The sequence below is a fragment of the Erythranthe guttata genome, chromosome 13, assembly GCF_056151865.1.
Source record: "Erythranthe guttata isolate IM_541 chromosome 13, IM_541, whole genome shotgun sequence".
Classification (NCBI taxonomy): Eukaryota; Viridiplantae; Streptophyta; class Magnoliopsida; order Lamiales; family Phrymaceae; genus Erythranthe; species Erythranthe guttata.
In genome coordinates this window covers 16,862,714-16,883,200 of record NC_142545.1, presented here as the reverse complement: position 1 = coordinate 16,883,200, position 20,487 = coordinate 16,862,714, and the positions used below count along the sequence as shown (strand labels likewise).

The 20,487-nt window shown below is 34.9% G+C and overlaps 5 protein-coding genes and 1 pseudogene across 5 annotated transcripts; 3 read left to right on the top strand and 3 right to left on the bottom strand.

Annotated features, from left to right (window-relative positions):
• Window positions 1–405: 405 nt before the first annotated feature.
• On the bottom strand, window positions 406–2,068 carry LOC105968494 (signal recognition particle subunit SRP54 2 pseudogene; annotated as a pseudogene).
• A 224-nt stretch (window positions 2,069–2,292) lies between these two features.
• Window positions 2,293–2,842, bottom strand: LOC148766061 (uncharacterized). Its single transcript, XM_088812027.1, has one exon. It carries the CDS (start codon window positions 2,793–2,795, stop codon window positions 2,499–2,501), a length of 297 nt encoding a protein of 98 aa, XP_088668153.1. The 5' UTR covers window positions 2,796–2,842; the 3' UTR covers window positions 2,293–2,498.
• A 3,508-nt stretch (window positions 2,843–6,350) lies between these two features.
• On the top strand, window positions 6,351–6,674 carry LOC148766060 (TPD1 protein homolog 1-like). Its single transcript, XM_088812483.1, has one exon. It carries the CDS (start codon window positions 6,351–6,353, stop codon window positions 6,672–6,674), a length of 324 nt encoding a protein of 107 aa, XP_088668609.1.
• A 1,160-nt stretch (window positions 6,675–7,834) lies between these two features.
• Window positions 7,835–8,696, bottom strand: LOC105969077 (uncharacterized). Its single transcript, XM_012993807.2, has one exon. The coding sequence runs from the start codon at window positions 8,559–8,561 to the stop codon at window positions 7,977–7,979; it is 585 nt and encodes a 194-aa protein (XP_012849261.2). The 5' UTR covers window positions 8,562–8,696; the 3' UTR covers window positions 7,835–7,976.
• Window positions 8,697–9,533: 837 nt separating this feature from the next.
• Window positions 9,534–12,646, top strand: LOC148766059 (protein SWOLLEN 1-like). Its single transcript, XM_088812236.1, has 5 exons — window positions 9,534–9,638; window positions 10,138–10,430; window positions 11,549–11,754; window positions 11,834–12,053; window positions 12,175–12,646. Exons 2-5 carry the CDS (start codon window positions 10,139–10,141, stop codon window positions 12,516–12,518), a joined length of 1,062 nt encoding a protein of 353 aa, XP_088668362.1. The 5' UTR covers window positions 9,534–9,638; window position 10,138; the 3' UTR covers window positions 12,519–12,646.
• Window positions 12,647–17,823: 5,177 nt separating this feature from the next.
• LOC105969215 (serine acetyltransferase 1, chloroplastic) lies at window positions 17,824–19,105 on the top strand. Its single transcript, XM_012993963.2, has one exon. The coding sequence runs from the start codon at window positions 18,004–18,006 to the stop codon at window positions 18,925–18,927; it is 924 nt and encodes a 307-aa protein (XP_012849417.2). The 5' UTR covers window positions 17,824–18,003; the 3' UTR covers window positions 18,928–19,105.
• Window positions 19,106–20,487: the final 1,382 nt, after the last annotated feature.

Here is a 20,487-nt window from a genome sequence, read left to right as displayed (position 1 = left end):
TAAAATATAAAATAATACTCCCTCCGTTCGCTTTTCACTTTTCTCAAATATTAAGAAATTCAATAAATGTAGTTTGATTTTAGGAAAATTACATTAAAATGACTAAAACAATATTTATCATTTAATGATTTATAAGAGATAATTATTGTTTAGAGATGATAAGGTTAAAACAGTAAAAATGCATTCAATTTAGTATTGAAAATCTAAAGTGACGATAATATGGAACAAAAATAATTTAAAAAAGAGACCGTTATTATGGAATGGAGGGAGTAACTATAAAATATAAAAATAACTCCTCAATCCAACTCATTTAACTAATATTAACATTATGTAATCACATGCTCCATATCAAAAAGCTCCCAATTGTAATTTGTCTACATTTTCTCTAAAAATAAAATAAAAATAAAAATAAAAGACCCTCTCTCTCTATATATATATGCTATCAATAATATGTATCTACTTATTAAATGCAGCCATAATATCCTTACCAGAACCAATTTTCTTGATCAAGCTTTCCAAAGCACCCTTTCCACCAATCTGTTTCAGCATCTCATCCGGAATCACCTTACTCATCTGTTCTACATTCATCTTTTTCGACCCTTTCTTTAGAGTCTTGCTCCAAATCTTCGCCAGCCGCTTGTACGCTTCCAACATTTCCTTGACGGCCTCGATCGAGTGACCCGACCCTTTAGCCACACGCAATATCCTAGATTCGTTATTCATCAAACTCCCGTTCGGACTATCCAACTCTTTCTTCGTCATCGAGTCCATCATTATCATGTATCGTTTCATCTTCCCACTTCCGCCTTTCGGCATCATCAATTCTTGGTCGAATCCGGGAATTGCGTGACCAATCGGACCCATGTTAAGCATTAGTTGGAATTGCTCGTACATATTCCTCAGAGTAAAGTTGCCGCTTTCGGAAAGAAGCTCGGGCGGCTTCTGTACTTGATCCATACTCGAAACAGCTTGATGAATGTTGTCCATGAACCCGGACAAATCGGCACCCATACCTAGGAGACGCTTAACAAACGGCTCGGCGTCGAACACTTGGAACTCATGCACGTGTTCGCCGGTTCCGATAAATAAGACCGGACTTTTCGTGGCGACAACTGCGCTGAGAGCGCCGCCTCCCTTTGCATGGCCGTCCAGTTTGGTCACTATTACGGCTCCGACATCGATGCTCTGCTTGAAAGCTTCGGCTTGGTCAAAGGCGGCTTGACCGATGCTGCCGTCCATGACGAACACAACCAGATCCGGTTTCGTTGCTTCAGCGAGTTGGCGCATCTCCTCGAAGAGAGCCGCCTCTTGCCTGTGGCGCCCGCTCGTGTCGACAATTATGAGATCGGAATTCTCCTTCTTAAACCTTTCGACTCCTTGCGCGGCGATTGTGACTGGATCTGACTCCGTGTAGCTGCCGTAGAAGGGGATCTTAGCTTTAACGGCGTTCTGCTTCAGCTGATCGAAAGCGCCGGCTCTGAATGTGTCGGCGCACACCAGGGCGGGCTTCCAGCCCTTGCTGCGGTGGAAGTGTGCGTATTTGGCACACGTCGTCGTTTTGCCAGACCCTTGCAAACCGACAAACATGACGACGCTGGTTTTCCCCCTTTTGGGGGTGAACGGAGGCTTCTTCCCAGGGTTTAATATCCGGCATAGCTCGTTGAAAATAGCCTTTGAGATGATTTTGCGCTTGTCGTGGCCGGCGGCGAGGGCGTCGAAATCGACGATTCGCTTGATGTTGGTGTGGAGATCGGAAACGATGGAGAATTGAACGTCGGCTTGAAGAAGCGCGTGGGTAATCTCGTTCAGGCAGTCGTTCAGTACCTTCTTGTCGATGACGGTGGCATTGCTCATCTGCCGGATGGCGCCGGAGATTCTGCCGCCGAGTTGCGCGAGCACCATCTTACGATCAGGGTTTTAGAAACGAGGGTTTTAGTTTAGAGTTTAGATTGGGGGAGAGGGAGGGGAATCTTTCCGCTCATTATATAAAGGCCAATTTTAATTTCCAACGTATGATAGGATTAGGAATTATGTTGAATAAGTATTATTCTCTCATATTTTTGGTTAGATTAAAAACTAAAGGAAAAAAAAATATTCAACCAAAAATATATTTGCAACTACAAGTAAATAAAATATAGAATTTCAAAATTCCTCGATTATGATCCGAAAATTTCCACCTTTAGAATTTTCATTCCAATTGCAAAAAATTCGGTATCCAATTTATGTATATTTACAAAAATGTAATTTGAATTCGATAAGTTCAATTTTCAAGTCTAAGTAAAATTCAAGAATCAAGAGAAATTGTTTTATTTAATTTTATTTAGAAGTAAGAGGCATTGCTTATAGGAGCATACAAATCACACCTATATATTATTAATTTTTTTTAGTGTACTAATAATTGGGGAATAACAACATCATGAATATAATGAACCTATGGAGTATAGTTGAGGATATATATGAATATGGAGTATGTTAAAGGACCATTGAGCAATAAATAATTAGAGCTGATTGGGCCACAAAAATGTGGTAATTGCAAAAGCTCTCTTCTTTTCTAAATTACCAGAAAAGAAGAGCCCATATTGATGTAGGAGATTGTCCAGCTTCCATTCATCCATATTCTCATAATCGGCCTTTTTGTAACGAGGGTAATGAATCGGCATTTTGAAACACGACTCTACTTTTCTTTCTGCTGATTGACGCTTTTCACAACATTCTTCACCACCTTCGTGAGTTCTGTGACGACGACCACCACCTCCGATCAGAATATCGTACACCATTCTCCAAATTTGCCTCATCTCTCTATATATTGGTGGAGAGATCAACTCTATACATATATATTTATAAAGAGGAGTATATATATATTATACTGTATACATGCATATACCAGATACATATATATATATATATGACATGATTTAATTAGGAAAGAATAGCGTGGACGATTTAATTGCTTGTGTTGATTTGAAGGCCGGTTGCATGTACGTAAGGTGTTTGTAACGGCAATGGTTGTCGATTGGTCTACATACATTATTTTGTCATCATAACTATATATTTGGTTGATGAAATTACAACGTAACCCCACCCCCTAGTTTAATTAACTGGCCGTGTCGTCCTTATTATTATTTTTTATTTATTTTTAATAATTAAGATAATTGGGTCTATAACATCACTAATATAATTGCGTGCTGTTATACCACCTCTCTAATATAAGCTAATACTGAAACAATCACTTGGTGAACAAGTGATTATAAATGACCCATCATTTGAGAAGTAGTTGAACAATATTTCTGGATTTTAGGGACTTTGGAAGTTTGGCAAATTGGAAATTAGTTTGGTAGCTGAATATATACTGTTATTTTTTTTTATCGGTAAAATAAGTTATTAATTAATTGATAATCGAGTATTGTCTTAATTATTTATGTTTCGTTAGCCAAAAACTTCCAGCAGATCCGCTTGGGGTTATAGAACAACATGAACCTCTTATGGACCTACAACAGTCCAATTATATTGCACAATTAAATTATCATAGGACTATATAATCGTATTTTACGAACCAAAAGCGGCCTTATTATTTTGTTCGGAGGGATTTCTGTGTTTGTTAATAAAAATAAGTTATATTTGGCTATAATATTATAGAATTGCAGTAGGACAAACTTACCATAATCAAACGAAATTCGGAAAATCGATTAACAAATAATTAAATTGGGAGCTGTTTGATATTCTTCTAAGTTCTACCTAGCTAGTTTGGGTCATATATATATAATTAATAATCACAGCACAAAATGCATGCAGCTAGCAAAACAACAGAGACAGAAGCAGCCATGCATGCACAATGAGACGTGTAACATTGCATGTAACTCTAATATAATGCTTGAATTTACACACACTGTGTTTACTTAATTAATTTTCAGCTGATTCTTTGATAAAATGGCAAGCGAGGCCTATGTTTATAGAGTGTGGACGACGACTCTTCCAAAGTCAAACTAGTAATTGTACGTATGCTCAATTTAAAATCTACTTATGCTAATTAACCATATCATCATTTAAAATTAAAATTGCACACTCCAAGAAAAACTTGACAAGTACTAGTAAAATGAGGATATATATGATAAGTACTATTAAAACGAGGATATATATGATTAAGTTAGTAGGTGTTATAAATTATTACTATGAGGATATACTCTAGCTACTTTAATTTTTGCAGTGTGAAACTTAATAAAGTTTCATCGATGCTCAAATTTCAATGCCAAACACATACTCCCTCCGTCCCAGTTTAAATGACGTTTTGGGTTGTTTCACACATATTAAGAAAATCAATAAATATTTATAGATTATAGTAAAAAGCATGGGAAAATACTAATATATCCTTGATATTAATTGTTTTACAACTAACTAATTAGGAGTTATAAAGGGTAAAATTGAAAATAGTGCAATTAAGGATGCATTGAAAATCTAAAATGACAAATAATTTGGGACAAAAAAAACTCTCTAAAAAGACATATAATATGGGACAGAGGGAGTATATATATATATATATATATATATATATAAATTAATGCCAACTACTTCTGAGAGTCAGTATTACTAGTATTTATTTATCAGTGGCCGGCGCCGGGAATGTTTTATTAAGTGCATTTGTGAGATATGTATGTATTGCTGTTTAATTTATTACTCCATATGTCAACTGCATGCATGTATGGTTCATTTTACGATGTCACCTACATATCTAGACTCAGATAATAATTAATAAAAGTATATATATATTTCGAATTTATTAAAAATTATGTAGAAGGATCAATTAAAAAATATGTATAATTGTTGACTCACTGTTATTTTATACAAAGATAATTGCATGTTGATCATATATATATATATATATATATATATATATATATATATATATTTTTTCCCATGATAAAGTTTGAAGAAAAACATGGTAAAAACTTTTAAGTAATTTTTTTTTGGGCAACATTTGAAATATGAATTTATGGAGTCATATATGAACGCGTAAGTGCAATGGCAGGATTTTCTTGTCCCTTGGCGCAACAGCAACGCTTTATTAATTACAGCTAATTAATTACTGTGTCAAGATCAAGAATCAAGATACATTAAAGTAAAAGGAATAGATTAAATAAAAATAAAAAAATAAATAATCTGTGCGGTTGGGGCTTTTAGCTTGAACCTTATCTAATCACTTGTTTACTTATATAATTAATCCTGGTTTAATTGCATGAGTTAAGTTAATATATACGTCTTATCATATTTATCACTCAATAAATAAATATATATCAACTAAAGATTTATCCGTTCAAATCTTACACTCTGGATGTGTATTTATGATCCACAATTTGATGAATTAAAAAAAAAAACAAATTATGAGATGGTCAGAGAAGGGAGAACACGTAGTGTCTTACTACTGCAATTTAAAAAGGATGAAATAATTTATGATTGCATGCTTCCAATATATATATATATATATATATATATATATATATATATATATATATATATATATATATATATATATATATATATATACACCCCTTTCTACATTATAAGATTTGTTTCAGCATCAGGTTTGGGCAAAACCATTTTGATCAATTATTATTTTGTTTGACTAACATCCATGCATGCAACTCTTGTTTCTGCATTTTCATATACAGTGTTATTATAATATTCGATTCCCCGAAAATTGATGAGATATTTTCTTTATCTTTATATATATTCAGCTCATTCGTCACGATGATGGAAATACCGAAAAGTGATGAAGAAGGAAAATGGAAGCTGCAGGTTTACTACATGCTTCTTCTGGGTTTTGCTCTTGTTCTTATGCTGCTTTTAGGTATATTATGTTATACTTTCTTCTTGTTTAATTAGATAATGCTCAATATATAGACTTAATTTAATTTCTGGATAGTACTCAAATAATGTGATCAGATTTAAAAAAAAGGTAGTGCTAAATAATTAATTTAATTTGGAATGAATAAATATATATTGCAGTAGTTGGTATTTATTATTATGGTGCATTGGAACAAGTTAATGGCAGTGGAAAACGACTCCTTTCCAACGCAAATTTTACTTCTCCAACTCCGGGGAAGCTACTCACTTCTTCTTCAACTACTGGTAATTAATATAATTATTTTAATATCACTAATAATATAATTAAATTAAATTAGTTAATTACCTGCAGATATATCTCTGATAAATTAATTTCTTCACTTTGAAAATATATATATACAGAAGACTACGACGGCGACGGTGGCGATGATGATAATAACGGCGGAAACTGGACCGGTGATAATAACAACGGCGATGGCGGCGACCGAGATGGGTCGACGAACAGGGTCGGAATGGGCGGGGCTGCTCGGCCGTGTTCGAAGGAAAACATCCTGGTATACCAAGGGGCAACATCGCCGATGCCGAACGGGATCCCGACGTACACAGTGGATATACAGAACGTGTGCTTGTCGGGGAGTTGCAGCATTTCCGGGATCCACGTGAGCTGCGGGTGGTTCAGCTCGGCGAGGTTGGTTAACCCTAGGATATTCCGGCGGATTGACTACGACGACTGCCTAGTCAACGACGGGGAGGCACTCAACCCCGGGGAAGCCCTTACTTTCCAGTACGCCAACACCTTCAAGTACCCACTCTCCGTTTCTTCTGTCTCCTGCTAATTTATTAATTAATTAACTCGCTGTAATAATAATAAACTGCTAATTATCATAAATCCATTGTAATATAATCAACTAATTATTAGGTGTAGAGTTTTTTAGCTAATTTAATGTTTCTTCTATAAATCATGTGTAAATTATATTATCTGTGCTAATGGAATTTTCATCTTTGTATTTGGTACTTGTTCATCAATTCATTGAATTATTAATTATTATTTAATTCATTTTTTTTTTAATTCTCGTCTTAGACCTTTCAAACCCTCGAATGGCCTTGAAGTCGAAGGCATGCATGTATCAGTAATTAATCATACACGGGATGAAAATTGGAACAAAATTTCCGAATTTGGTTCAATCTCAATATTTTCAAATTTGGAAGAATATTTTTCACTATTTTTTTGAACCTTTTTTTTTTAAATAGAATTAAAATACATATTACATTTTTTAGTGCATATCCGATTTTAATTTCTAAAAATTCCGAGTTGTTTCAGAAAAATATACTTTAAAGGAAATTCTCTGATTTTAGCCCATTCCGAAATCCATAAATTTTCGATTTTGGAATTTGTTTATCTATTCCAATTTCTGAAATTGCAATTTTCAAATTTTCCGTATTTTTGTAGAATTGATTTGTAGTTAGCTTTTCCTCCAAAAATGATTATTTTGATTAGATCCGTCCAATTTCTACCCATAATCCCAATCAATTAGATGAGAGGGGGGAGTTGGTTTTAAATCAAAATAGGAATTACCAAAATCATTGTAACCAAACAGAGAACATCATCACACTTCTCTCCAATATTCTTTTTCATTTTCATTCCTCCAAGTAGAAGAAGTCGACGGACAGCGATCGAAGATGGGGGCGTGTTCGAAGGACAACATTCTGGTAGATCAACATCAAATCGAGCCTATGCATAACGGGATTCCACAATACACAGTCAAAATCGAGAACGTCTGTCCGACAGGGATCAAAGTTGCACTTATTCGAACATCCACATGACCTGCAAACGTTCAGCTCAACCGCGCTAATCTTCCCCACCGTTTTCCATCACATCTCTTACAACGATCGCCTCCAACAACCCCGACTTCAATACCGGAGCAACCATTACTTTCCACTACGCAAACACATGTTCTATGTTGTCATGTGTAATTACTAATTAATTAAATACAAATTTCATGCCAATAAAACTTCTTTTTCAAGTGTTATTCAAAATCTCAGATATATTATCAATATGCATATAACTTTGCTACAAGCCAAAATGAAAAAAAAAAAAAAAAAAAAAAAGACAATTAAGAAGATAATCATCAGTCTAATCAATAGTTATAATCATAAGAGAAATCAGACAAGCCAATCATAGCAGTGACAACTTGGGTAACGAGGAAAAACCCACCGCCTAGAATAACGATAATAAGAACAGCAGAGATGGGGTTCTTCAACAACTCAACTATCGGCTCCACAAGAACCCATATCGCGCCGGTGCTCACTGTCAGCGCGTACAGCGCGTACCTCCTCATATTATCCCAGAAATCCTCCATTAACGGACCTTCTGGGAGAAAAGCCAACGCCTTTTGGTGGTCGTCGAAACCCATTAGGAATAGGGCCAATCCTAAAGACGCAGCTCCCAGAATCACGATTCTTGAATGCTCTGTTTTCGAGGTTGAAGTAATCGGCGGCGGCGGCGGCGATTCTCCGCCTAAAAATCTGATCTTGGGAAGTGGGGGTGCGGGTTTTAGGTCGGGGGATCTTTCTACATGATGGGTTGTGGGTTTTGATTTGACAACGTTGTTGGATGACGCTGAAAAGGGGGAGGTGAGCTTGGATTTGGAGGTTGTGTTAATGGCGGATTTTATGAGATTTGCGTGATTGAATTGAAGATGAACCCTCAGTGTGATCATCATCGTCTTCGTTGGGAGAAACAAGATAGATTGTTTGAATGTCTGTATTTTGAATTTTAGATGAGTGGTGGTGGTGGTGGTGGTGGAATTTTGATTTTCTTGCCTTATCTACAGCTGAAATTAAAAATAAATAAAAAATAAAAATACAGCTGAAATGGGTCTGTAGATTGCATATATCTATTAGTACACTGTAATAAGCCCATTTAAATATTGCTTTTAATATTACAATAAATGGGCCTCCTAATAGGCCCATGATTTTCTTGTAATTTAGGCCTCTAATATTTTGATAGTAATAAACACATATTAACAAATTAGGAAAAAAAAAAAATCTAATAATTGTAGAATATAAGTCAAGTCAATGAATTGAAATAAACTAAAATGCTAATAAATCTGTCGAGGATTAAATGCAATAAGTAATAATTAGGCAATCTATAGTATTTTATGGGACCAGAAGAAATTTTCATTACCAAATGTGTGCGTGTCCTCGTAATTGAGACATGATTTTGTGTTAAACCCACTTTTCTTATAATCAAATTATGAGTTAATTACAATAACTCGTAATATCTATTGGTCAGTCAGAGATTTACTCAACAATTGTTTGAAAAAAAAAATCATTGTACCGAATTAAATCATATTATTATTATTATTTATTTTTATTTTATTAAATGTTATTTCAGACACTTTTATTTTATTATATTATTAAAAAACAAAAAATAGAGAAAATGGAGGAGAAGAAGCATCAACAGCCGATGTAATAGAAGGAACATCAAAAGACCTGCCTTTTCTGCCTATGCCCACCATTAATACCATCTCTCTCTCTCATATTTATTGAGTCTCTTCTTTAGTCGTTACTCATTCTTCACCACTGTCATATATTTAACCCTTAACCGCCAAAAGTTGTCACCAAACATCCTACTCACCTTTTTGTCCATTTCTATGCCCTTAACTCAATCCCACCTGTTTTTCTTTTCTTTTTAAGGCCAGTTCAAATTATTCCTCTGCGTTTTATTTTCATTCTTGTGTTCTCTTTCTCTTTGCTTCGTCGACCATTCTTGGAATTCTCGCATCATACCCTTTAAGGTTGATTCGTGTGTGTTTATTTTGATCAGTTGTTTCCTGTTTGTGAGTGCTGGTCGTCTCAAGCAAAACCCATTTTCATTTTCTGACAAATATATGATTTTTACTTTTTTTTTTTTGGTTGTTGATTTAATCTCTCTGTTAAGCAGAAACTCGAATTTCCTTAGAATTTTGGGGATTTTTTATTTATCAATTTCAGTATATATATGTGGTCTGAAAATCAAATCTTGATTTGCTGACTGCATGAAAGGGGTTGACCTACTGTGGTGAAATCACTTATAAAACTCTATGTTTCTTGAAGACTATGGAATTACTTAGCTTATTTCATGCAAAAGGCAAATGGCTAAATGCATGTTTTGTTTATCAATTTACTTATTTCTTGATATATATCTAAAAAGTCGAAATTTGAATCGATTATTCCACCAAAAAGGGGTTGTCTCGTTGTTAAAATGCATTTTTTTATCTCAACGTTTATAAATTCTCTTATGTTCTGCTTGATCAGGATGTCGAACAATCAAGTGCAGAGGGGGTGGGAAGAGCGTGTTATTTGTCTTGAAAAGGGAAGCCGCGTAGTTCACTATATCTTAAGGGACTCAACTGCAAATTCTCTCCTTGCTGTGGTGGGAGTTGAAAGAAGTTTAAACCACATGTTCTACACAGTCACAGAGGAATACCTGCGAGTCTTTGGGTCAACAGCAACAGTCAATGCTAGAACGGCATGGAAAGCTCGCAAATACGTCGTCGAATTTCTCATTTCAATAACCTCGGGAGGAGGCTCGCTATTCGCTAATTCTAGTACGTTGTGCTCCTATAGAATCTTAAATGCTTCTTTAATTATCTGAAATTATAATGTATTCATGTATGATTTCAGTTCTTGTATGAGAATTTTGCATATTCCCTAACAACGTCGTTCATATGCATGCATAGGATTAGTTATTTTCTGTCTCACGTCAATTCTTTCGCGCGCTCCTAATTTTGAAATGTCGATTGGATTCCATGAATCTCTTCCAAGACTTATTTATCCATAACAGGCTTCATCGACCTCGACTTGGATTATACTAGGATATTTAATGTTCAGATACGAATCCATGTTTTTTTTTTTTTAAATTAATTGCGGAAATCTGCAAGTTGTTGCAAAAACAAAAAGAGGAAAAGAAATTTAAATACGTGCTTATCTTGAATCGTATTGAAAACAAACACGTGTTTTGTGTTGACGTCGGAATGAGGTAGCACAATTTAGTATTTTGTGCTATAAAAATGAGTTCTTGTGTGTGTCATTTTTCATACCTGCATTCTTTGCAAAACCTCCTCTTCTCGAGCTTTGGAATCTCCGCCTCACTCGTTATCGAGTTCAAGGTAAAATTGTAAATGCCTCGAACTTTTTACAGTCGAGAGTTATGTTTATATAATAGCTTCTTGTTAAGTCATACAAGTAAAATATTTTTCATATATCTCATTTGGATTCTGTTTTATTTTATTTTTTAGACGAAATAAATGATGAACTCAACCTCTTGTGTGGCGAAAACCGAACATGATTGTTCTATTTGAGTTTTTGACCAATTTATTCTTGAATTTGTATTCATCATTTGATTCAATTCCTAGTTCATTTACGGTATGATTGACGATCGAGCTTTTAAATAAGCATTCATCAGTCTCGTTTGAAGAACTACTTTCGCTCTTTCGGAGATCTGTAGATTGACGGTCGCATCTTTTCTGTAAATAATTAATTGCTAAAATAAGGGTAAAATCTTCGACTGAAAAAATAAAGTCGGTGTCGAGGCATAATCTCATAATTCCTAAAATTTCATTTTGCTGATATAAGAGCATTCATTATAATGTTTCACTTTTAATGTTGCATTCGAGATCTACTCATTTGACTAAAATCTTCTTTCTGCTAATTTATTTTGTGCCAGATCAACAGAGGATCGAGGCAACACCTCCACATCAGCAACATCCCATGGCCATAACCGATGGTGGTGCAGAGTATATCGAGGTTCTTTGTCAAGACAGCGGCATGCGTGGCTGTTGGTTCAGGTGTAAGGTTCTCAATTCATCTCAAAGACGTCTCAAAGTTCAGTATTGCGACATAAACGACTGTGATGGATCTGCAAAACTCGAGGTATATACATACACACATACGCACATATATGGTATATATAAAAACATAATCTTGAACTTCATAAATGTGAATTTTGTAGGAGTGGGTCCCGGCAGCAAGAATGGCAGCTCCGGATAAATTTGGTGCGAGATGTGGAGGCCGCCTCACGGTGAGGCCTTGGCCTAATTCAGAATATTGTTCGGACAAAATTTTTAGGGTCGGTGCTGCAGTTGACTCATGGTGGTCAGACGGTTGGTGGGAAGGTTTTCTAATTGGTTGCGACATGGATGCACCGAACAACCTTCAGGTTTATTTTCCCGGTACGACCACGATTGTACTCCTAAATATTTTATATATATAATAATCAATAAATAAATAATGCATACGATCGATTCATGTCGATTTATGTTGATTGTTCATAATATGAATCACTTGTGGCAGGTGAGGATAAATTTGCGACGGTGGAAAGGAAGCACATAAGGGCATCGAGAGATTGGGTAGATGACAAATGGGTTGATATCGAATCGAAGCCCAATATTATTTCATTGATAAATTCATACCGCAATCCGATGCCCAAAGTAACGCTGAATCCACTGCCAGACACCTCTGTGCCCGGGAATAGCAATGTTCCGGCAGCAAGAGAATCTTCCTCGAAAAGTGGGGAAGATTCTCACTTGAAAGAACTGCTCCTAGTTAAGGAGAAGGAAGACTGGACTGTTAAAAGTTCAGGTAATGCTGCTAGTAAAGGTAACATAGGCCAATCAGATGGGAAGAAAAAACACTAGATTAATGGCCATTTTTTTATTTATTATTACAAAAAAAAACAAAAAAGAATTATGTATGTATATTTAGTTGGTCCAGAAATACATACAAGGGAAAAAAAGGGAGGGAATGAGAGAAAAAGTTCATAGTAGTTTTGTATTTGGTTATTGTGAAATTAATGAAATGTTTAATTAAATTATAAGGTGGTGCTATAGTGTTGTTATTTGGTGGGCTGTTTTTTTAATAAACAATGGATACTTATAAACGTGTTAGGACTTTGTAAAAGCGTTGTTTACACCCATTAAAAGAAAATAGAAAGAAAAGAAACAATTGAAGCATACAAAAATGCGCTTTTACTTAGATTAGAAACTTTGACCGTTTGTCACTTACCCTTTCACTCTGTTCACATCAAATTAGTGTTTCAATTTTTGTGATAATTTGAATTTGATAGTTACTTGATTCGATAATTTTTTGGGCATAGCTATAATTATAGAGTAAATGAGTTATTATCTTGCAATTATTTTTTAGGGGTAATATGCATGACACCCCTCAAACCAAACATAATTAGATGTAGGGAACAAGTCTAATTAGATTTTTTTTATTAAATCCTTAATTTTGAACAAAAATTGTTACACATCCTTTTAATTTTTTTAAACCCAAAACTACCCTTAATATAATTAATAAGAAAATACCTTACTCATTCTATTATTTCTCTTTATCTGCCTCTCTCTATTCCTCCGCCGCCCAACTCCTCTCTCCCTCTCTCTTTCTCTCTTTATTTCCACGCCACAATCTGCCCAACTCCCCCTCTACTCTATTTCTCTCTTTTTTTCTCTCTTTCTCTATTTCCAAGCCCTCTGTCTCATTCACTATTTTTCTTTCTTTTGCTTTCTTTTTCTTTCTTTTTAATTTTCAGATCTAAGGTTTTAAAAATCTACAGCGGAACAACATATCTACAACAGACGATGGTGGCCAATTCAGACGCCCTTGTGTGGCGGGCCGATGTCCCTGACTCGCCTTGGCCGGGGAAGTGGCGATTGCATTACGGAAGGGCTGGCGAGATGTGGCCTGCAAATGTATTTTCATTTGTTTTTTTAACGGTTGCTAGGGCTGGTTATGATGAATTCATGGTATGTGTGCGTTTAGTTGCGTATACGGCGAGGACGGTTCGATGACGGCTGATACACGTTTGCTAGCGGGACTAGGGTTCTAAATTGCAAAAGTAGGTTTTTGGAAATGATTCTAGTTGTCTACGAGTTTCTGGCGCTGTGAATCGAAGAATCGGATGTTATTGAAAGATTTGTTTTTTTTTATGTTATAAAAAAACATTTTTTTGACTAACTGCATCGGATTATCTTTTAAGAGATTTTGCTTGATTTGAACGCTAGAGTTTGGGGCCAGTTGCGTTTGGCTGCTAGGGTTGGTGACGACGGCTGAGTTATTGCCGGCTAGGGTTTGATAGTACTTCATAGTAAAACACAGTACACCATAGTATACAATAGTACTATACTATAATATATCGTGGTGTACTTTAGTCTACTACATAAAAATATGTATATTGGATTAAAAAAAAGAAAAATAAATACAATGCTTTTGTTTTTGTAATAATATTATGTAAAAAAAAAAAAAAAATATTTTATAATATTGTATAAATGCTAAAATGAAGAAAGAAAAGAAAACGACAAAAGTATTTTGTGTAAAAAAAATTAAAAAAATATTAGACGTCAAAATGAAACTATTAACTGTAGAAAAAATAAAATAATAAATGCAGTTCGAATTTAGTAAATGCAGATTTTGAATTTGTGAGTGAAAGGGCATTTTTGTAATGAATTTTATAAAGGATGTGAAGCAAATGTTTAGTTGGACTTGTCATTTAGTTCTAATAAGTTTTGTCACTAGGGACCTATATCTTAAGGCCCCTATTTTTTATAGGAATGAATGAAAAAAGGGAAAAAAATATTTATTATCCCTAAAATATAAAAAATGGGATAAAAGTTAATGAGTCTATGTTATGGGAAATTCATTTAGTACCGGCTCACACAAATTTACTATTAGTTTCCTCATATGAAAATTTGGTTTTTTATATAATTAAAGAATTAAATTGTCAACAAAAAGTTAGTAAATTTTAATTTAATTGAAAAATAATCTCACTCGTGCCAATGTGTCACTATACAAAGCCTAATAGTAATTCGATTGTAAAAGAGGGAAAAAAATCTAAACTTAGCACAAAATTCTTACAGTGACACTTGGTTTCTTCTGCCCATGCCCACCATTACTCTCTCTCTCTCTCTCTCTCTCTCTCTCTCTCTCTCTCTCTCTCTCTCTCTCGTTTATCTTCATGCTTGTTGTGTTTTCTTTCTCCTTCGTCATTCTTGGAATTCTCGCATCACATACCCTTCATAGGGTCACGTGTATTTGTTTCATCAGCTGTTTCATGTCTCTGAATGCTGGTCTTCGATAGCAATTGTATGTTAAAACAAGCGAAACCCTGTCTAACTATATAACTAAAACACGCTCGTTTTGTTAAGTTCACGAGTCTAAAGGTCGTTCCCTTTTGCTCTTTTTTGTTAAGTTTTGTCTAATGTCTCAATTGAGATATATACTATAGGTTTTTCGGTTTCTCATATGTAGTCTCTCTTGTGGCGATTTGTTGTCTGGCTATATATATGTAATTTAATCTCGTTTTTTTCATTTAATTTACTTAAGAACGTGGTGCATTGTTGAAGTGACATTCCAAAGCTCGCGAAGAGGAGTTTTGCCAAGAATGGCGATGTCACTATGACTCAAATAAGAACTCGTTTCTATAGCACGGTATACTAAATTGGTATTGCCTTAAGCACGACGTCAAGACAAAAACGTCCATGATTTTGATACGTTTTTCATGATATTTCTTGAACAAACACAATTCTTAAAGAGATTTACACTTACAATAAGATTTGCAATATCTAGGCTATTAATTCTCGAGATACGAATTTGCGTTTCTTTTATGAAATTTATTATGAGAATCTGTAGGTCGTTGCAATGGGTCAAAAGCATTAAAGACGTGCTTATCCGAAAACGCACCGGAAATGTGCACGTGTCTGTGCTGAGGTAGCACGCGTCTAATGTTCCGTGCTATAAAAAGGGGCGAGTTCGCATTGTAATTTTCACCCCTGCATTCTTAGTAAACCTTCCTCTTCTCGAGCTTTGGAATCATCGCCTCGTTTTTGTATCGAGTTCAAGGTAACAATTTTGTTAAACTATTCTCCTTTCCTTTTTCATTCTGCAATTTTGTAATGATATGATCGGTGAATTCAGCCTACTTTTTTTTTCAAATGTGGTGAAAATGGGGATATGGTTGATAGGTTTCCTGATTTTCGATTCTTGATTTTGCATTCAGTGTGTGAGTGATTTCGGAGTTCGTTCGCGGTATGATTGATAAGATTTATATTCTCTGTTTTGTGGCACTTACGATATGATATCGGTCCGGGATCTGTAGATCCAGTTATCTCCGAGATTTGTTTTTGTGAAGATGACATAACGCGCTCATCTCATTTCGAATTTTTTCTAAACTTAATGCTGAAGATATTCTAACTTTTCCGTCTTGTAAATTAAATGCAGATGAGCAAAAGATCGAGGCAACACCCCTTCCGAAATATCTCATGACCACGATGACTCGTTTCTCCAGGCGTAGATTCCTGGATGTTGAGGTGATTTAATTTAATTTAATGATAAACTGGTCATTTTATTTTCTGTTAATTTTGTCAAAATTGAAATTCTCAGTATTAAGTTACTCACAAAAAGACTCAAATTTCAGGTCCAAGTGTCGAGACAAATGGCAGCACAAAATCCAGACATTGTATGGTCGGGCGATGCTTACGTACGCAATAAGCAGCTAAAGCATTATCCATCTTTTTGCAAGAACGAAACGAACAAACCAGTGAGTCTCAAATTGCATTCGATAACCGGACTATATATACATACATATTACATATATAACTGTTGTCACACGACCTGGATTTCAGGTATTTGTGTGGACCAAATACCTCGGCTATGTGGAGGATTTATGCGAGGATCAAAACGGAGACAAAATGGTTAAGAGTACGATTATTACTCTCCCGCGAGGAAATCGAGGGCCTAATTCCAAAACTAAATCAACAGCCAAGAGAAGTTTTCATTACACATATCGAGATCGAAATTCGTGCAGAGCACGTAGACAGTGCGACAGCTGTTGTCTCCTGTCTGAAAATCGAGGTTCTTTTTTAGGAGAGTGGCTTGAGAGGCTGCTGGTTCAGGTGCAAGATTCTGTCTTCATCTCAAAACATCTCAAGTTCAGTGGGGAGGAAGATATGAGAGCATCGAAAGATTGGGTGGACAACAGATGGGTGGAGATATCGAATCGAAGCCCGATATTATTTCTTCGATAAATTCATACCGCAACCCGATGCCGAAAATCACACTTAATCCAGTGACGAATAGCTCTGTGCCTGCGAATAGCAATGTTTCGACAGCAAGAGAATCTTCTTCGAAAGGTGTGGAAGATTCGCACTTGACGTAAACATATGTATAGCTGATCCAAGATCAGAGAGAAAAAAGATAGAAAGAAGAATGTGTTACACGTATAAAACATAAAGGGTAAATTACGGTCACAACTGAAGTAAGGTCAAATTACGAAAAAATCCATTTTATTTGGGTCATTGCAACCACCCCTCAACTATGAATATTTTTACACGTCCACCCTTATGGTGGCAAATTCTACATAATCTTCTAGATTTCGTAGAATGATCTATAGTTTGTATTCTTTTGTGTGAAAAAAATAGTTTCAAATGCGTCACAGTCTGATATTTACAAGCCAAGAGTGTGTGTTATGATCATCTTATTTCAAAATATGGAGTTCGAATGGGGTAAAACGCGTACAAACTGGAAAATATTCCACATAATTTAGAAGATTCCACTAAATTTAACTATACAAAACTATATACATAGAAGATTCACAATTGATGAGTAGTTGTAATTATACAAACAAACGGTAATTGAAGGTAATAATGCTCAACAAAGAACAGCAGAACTTTGGTCAAAGGCAAAACAGATTTTCTTACTTGTGCACACGAAACAAAACCGTCACAGCATACGTCATCTTTCATTTGAAGTTGATTGTCATGCAAGAAAATCAAGAGACCCAATCTCTCTGCATGCAACTACACGTTGAGTTTCAATTGAATACAATAGTTTAGCAGTGAACCATCTCTTCAACGAAGTTTCCTGGTGGGCCTGTAAGTCAACGTATACAGATTTTTTGGTCAACGTCAGAGAACTAATCAAGAAACAATACGGATATTATTTTTATCACTAAATTGATCCGTTCTTCCCTAGAAATCACAACTGATTTCAGGATGAATTATTTAATCCTCCCCTCACCTCTATATAAGCCGAAGCAATTATACCCATTCCTCCGCAACCCTAATTTTCAATTTAAAAAAAAAAACCCCCAATTTAGTGTTCACAGAAAGATTGCATTTTTAGGAAAGAATGGCAGCGTGTATTAATAATTCCAGAAATCAGTGTACATACATTACAGTTGATTCTCGCTGCTCCCAGATAACTAACTCTTTGAGCAAGATCATCAAACTCTGCATATCCAATTCGAGCAGCAGACCCATAAATCAATATGCTTTTTGTACCCAAGAAAAACACTGTGAAAATCAAGAAACACACAGTGAAGATCAGACATGGCAGAAAATCCGACAGGAGGCGGAATTCGATTCAGCCCAGGAACCCATCTTGTCTGAATTCTACAATTCCGCCATTTTATCCCACACTTCACTGGAAAGCGCGCTGGCCAACCATTTATCTCTGAAATTGTGTAACCCTAGTCTATCAAGAGACGCCCTTTACGGGGTCTTCTGCAAAGCCCTAATCGAAGAAGACGGCGGCGGAATCCGGCGAGCAATCAGAGACGATCTCAAGGCGGTGAGGGAACGCGACCCCGCCTGCGTGAGCTACGTACACTGCCTACTGAATTTCAAGGGCTTCCTCGCGTGCCAGGCACACAGGCTGGCCCACCATTTCTGGATCCGCGGCCGGACCGTGCTGGCGCTGCTCATCCAGAACCGCGTCTCCGAGGTTTTCGCGGTGGATATTCACCCGGCGGCGGAGATTGGGAGTGGCATTGTGTTCGATCACGCGACCGGAGTTGTCATCGGGGAGACGGCGGTTGTCGGAGACGATGTCACGATCTTGCATAGCGTGACTTTGGGCGGGACGGGGAAGGTTGAGGGGGACCGGCATCCGAAGATTGGAAATGGGGTTGTGATCGGCGCCGGAGCTAAGGTTTTGGGGAATATTAGAGTTGGGGAGTATGCGAAGATTGGGGCTGGGTCTGTTGTGTTGAAGGAGGTTCCGCCGCGAGCGACGGCGGTCGGAAATCCGGCCAGACTGGTGGGATTTAGATGAGGGGAAGGAAAGGGATTTGACTTTCTGAGTTCTCGTTGACTATTATCTTATATATAAAAGAAAGAAACGCTAGGGCAACCCTAAGAAACCCTAATGTCATATTTGTAATTTTTTTTCAATTTTTATCGAATTTTTATCTCCTTAATATTATTTTAAATATTATTTTTGAATTTTATCATATTTGTATCCCCTAAATATTATTTTAAATATTATTTTTTATTTTTATCAGATTTTTGTCTCCTAAATATTATTTTTTATTTTTATCAAATTTTTATCTCCTAAATATTATTATAAATAATATTTTTTTAATTTTATCAAATTTATATCTCCTAAGTCCTAACTATAATTTTAAATATAATTTTCAACTTTTAGCAGATTTTTATCTCCTAAATATTATTTTCGAATTTTATCAAATTTATATCTCCTAAATAATATTTTAAATATTTTTTTCGAGTTTTATCATGTTTTTATTAGTTTTTTATCTCCTAAATATTATTTTCATTTTTTATCAGATTATTGTCTCCTAAATATTATTTTTCGATTTTTATCAAATTTTTATCTCCTAAATATTATTTTAAATAATAATTTTGATTTTAATCATATTTTATCTCCTAAATATTATTCTAATTATTATTTTCATATTTTATCAAATTTATATCTCCTAAATAATATTTTAAATATTTTTTTCGAGTTTTATCATGTTTTTATTAGTTTTTTATCTCCTAAATATTATTTTCATTTTTTATCAGATTATTGTCTCCTAAATATTATTTTTCGATTTTTATCAAATTTTTATCTCCTAAATATTATTTTAAATAATAATTTTGATTTTAATCATATTTTATCTCCTAAATATTATTCTAATTATTATTTTCATATTTTATCAACTTTTATCTCATTAACATTATTTGAAATATTATTTTCGATTTTTTATCAAATTTTTATCTCCTAACTATTATTTTAAATTTTATTTTTGATTTTTATCTCCTAAATATTATTTTTTGATTTTTTTATCAAATTTTTATCTCCGAAATATTATTTTAAATATTATTATCGATTTTCATCAAATTCTCCTAGATATTATTTCTAATAATCTGATTTTCGATTTTTACAGAAAAGGGTAAATAAATCTGATTTTCATCCCTAACGGATTTTGTGACATCGTTTTACAGAATGTCTGCAACATTTGAATTTTATTTCTTCCCTACCTAAGGCTTCTTCTTTTGGTAAACCGACTTTAGATTTTGTTTCTTATCTTCTTCTTCATCCTATTGCATGTGTGGCAATTAGTTTACATCTTTTTCCATCATGGCTTATAGGTAATTTCATTTTGTTAAATTATGTGTTTCATTAATTTATACCAAAGTTTTCAAATTTTATGTATCACAATTATTTCATTTTATATGTTATTGGACATGTTATTGAAAGGGATGATTTGAGAAAATTAACAAAAAATGGGCGGAGCCACAAGCTATTGGAATTAAGTCGACCTTCAAGACTTATTGTTTGTATGCGATATTTAATTTATTGTTTATATTTATATTTGTTTCTTAATTTTCC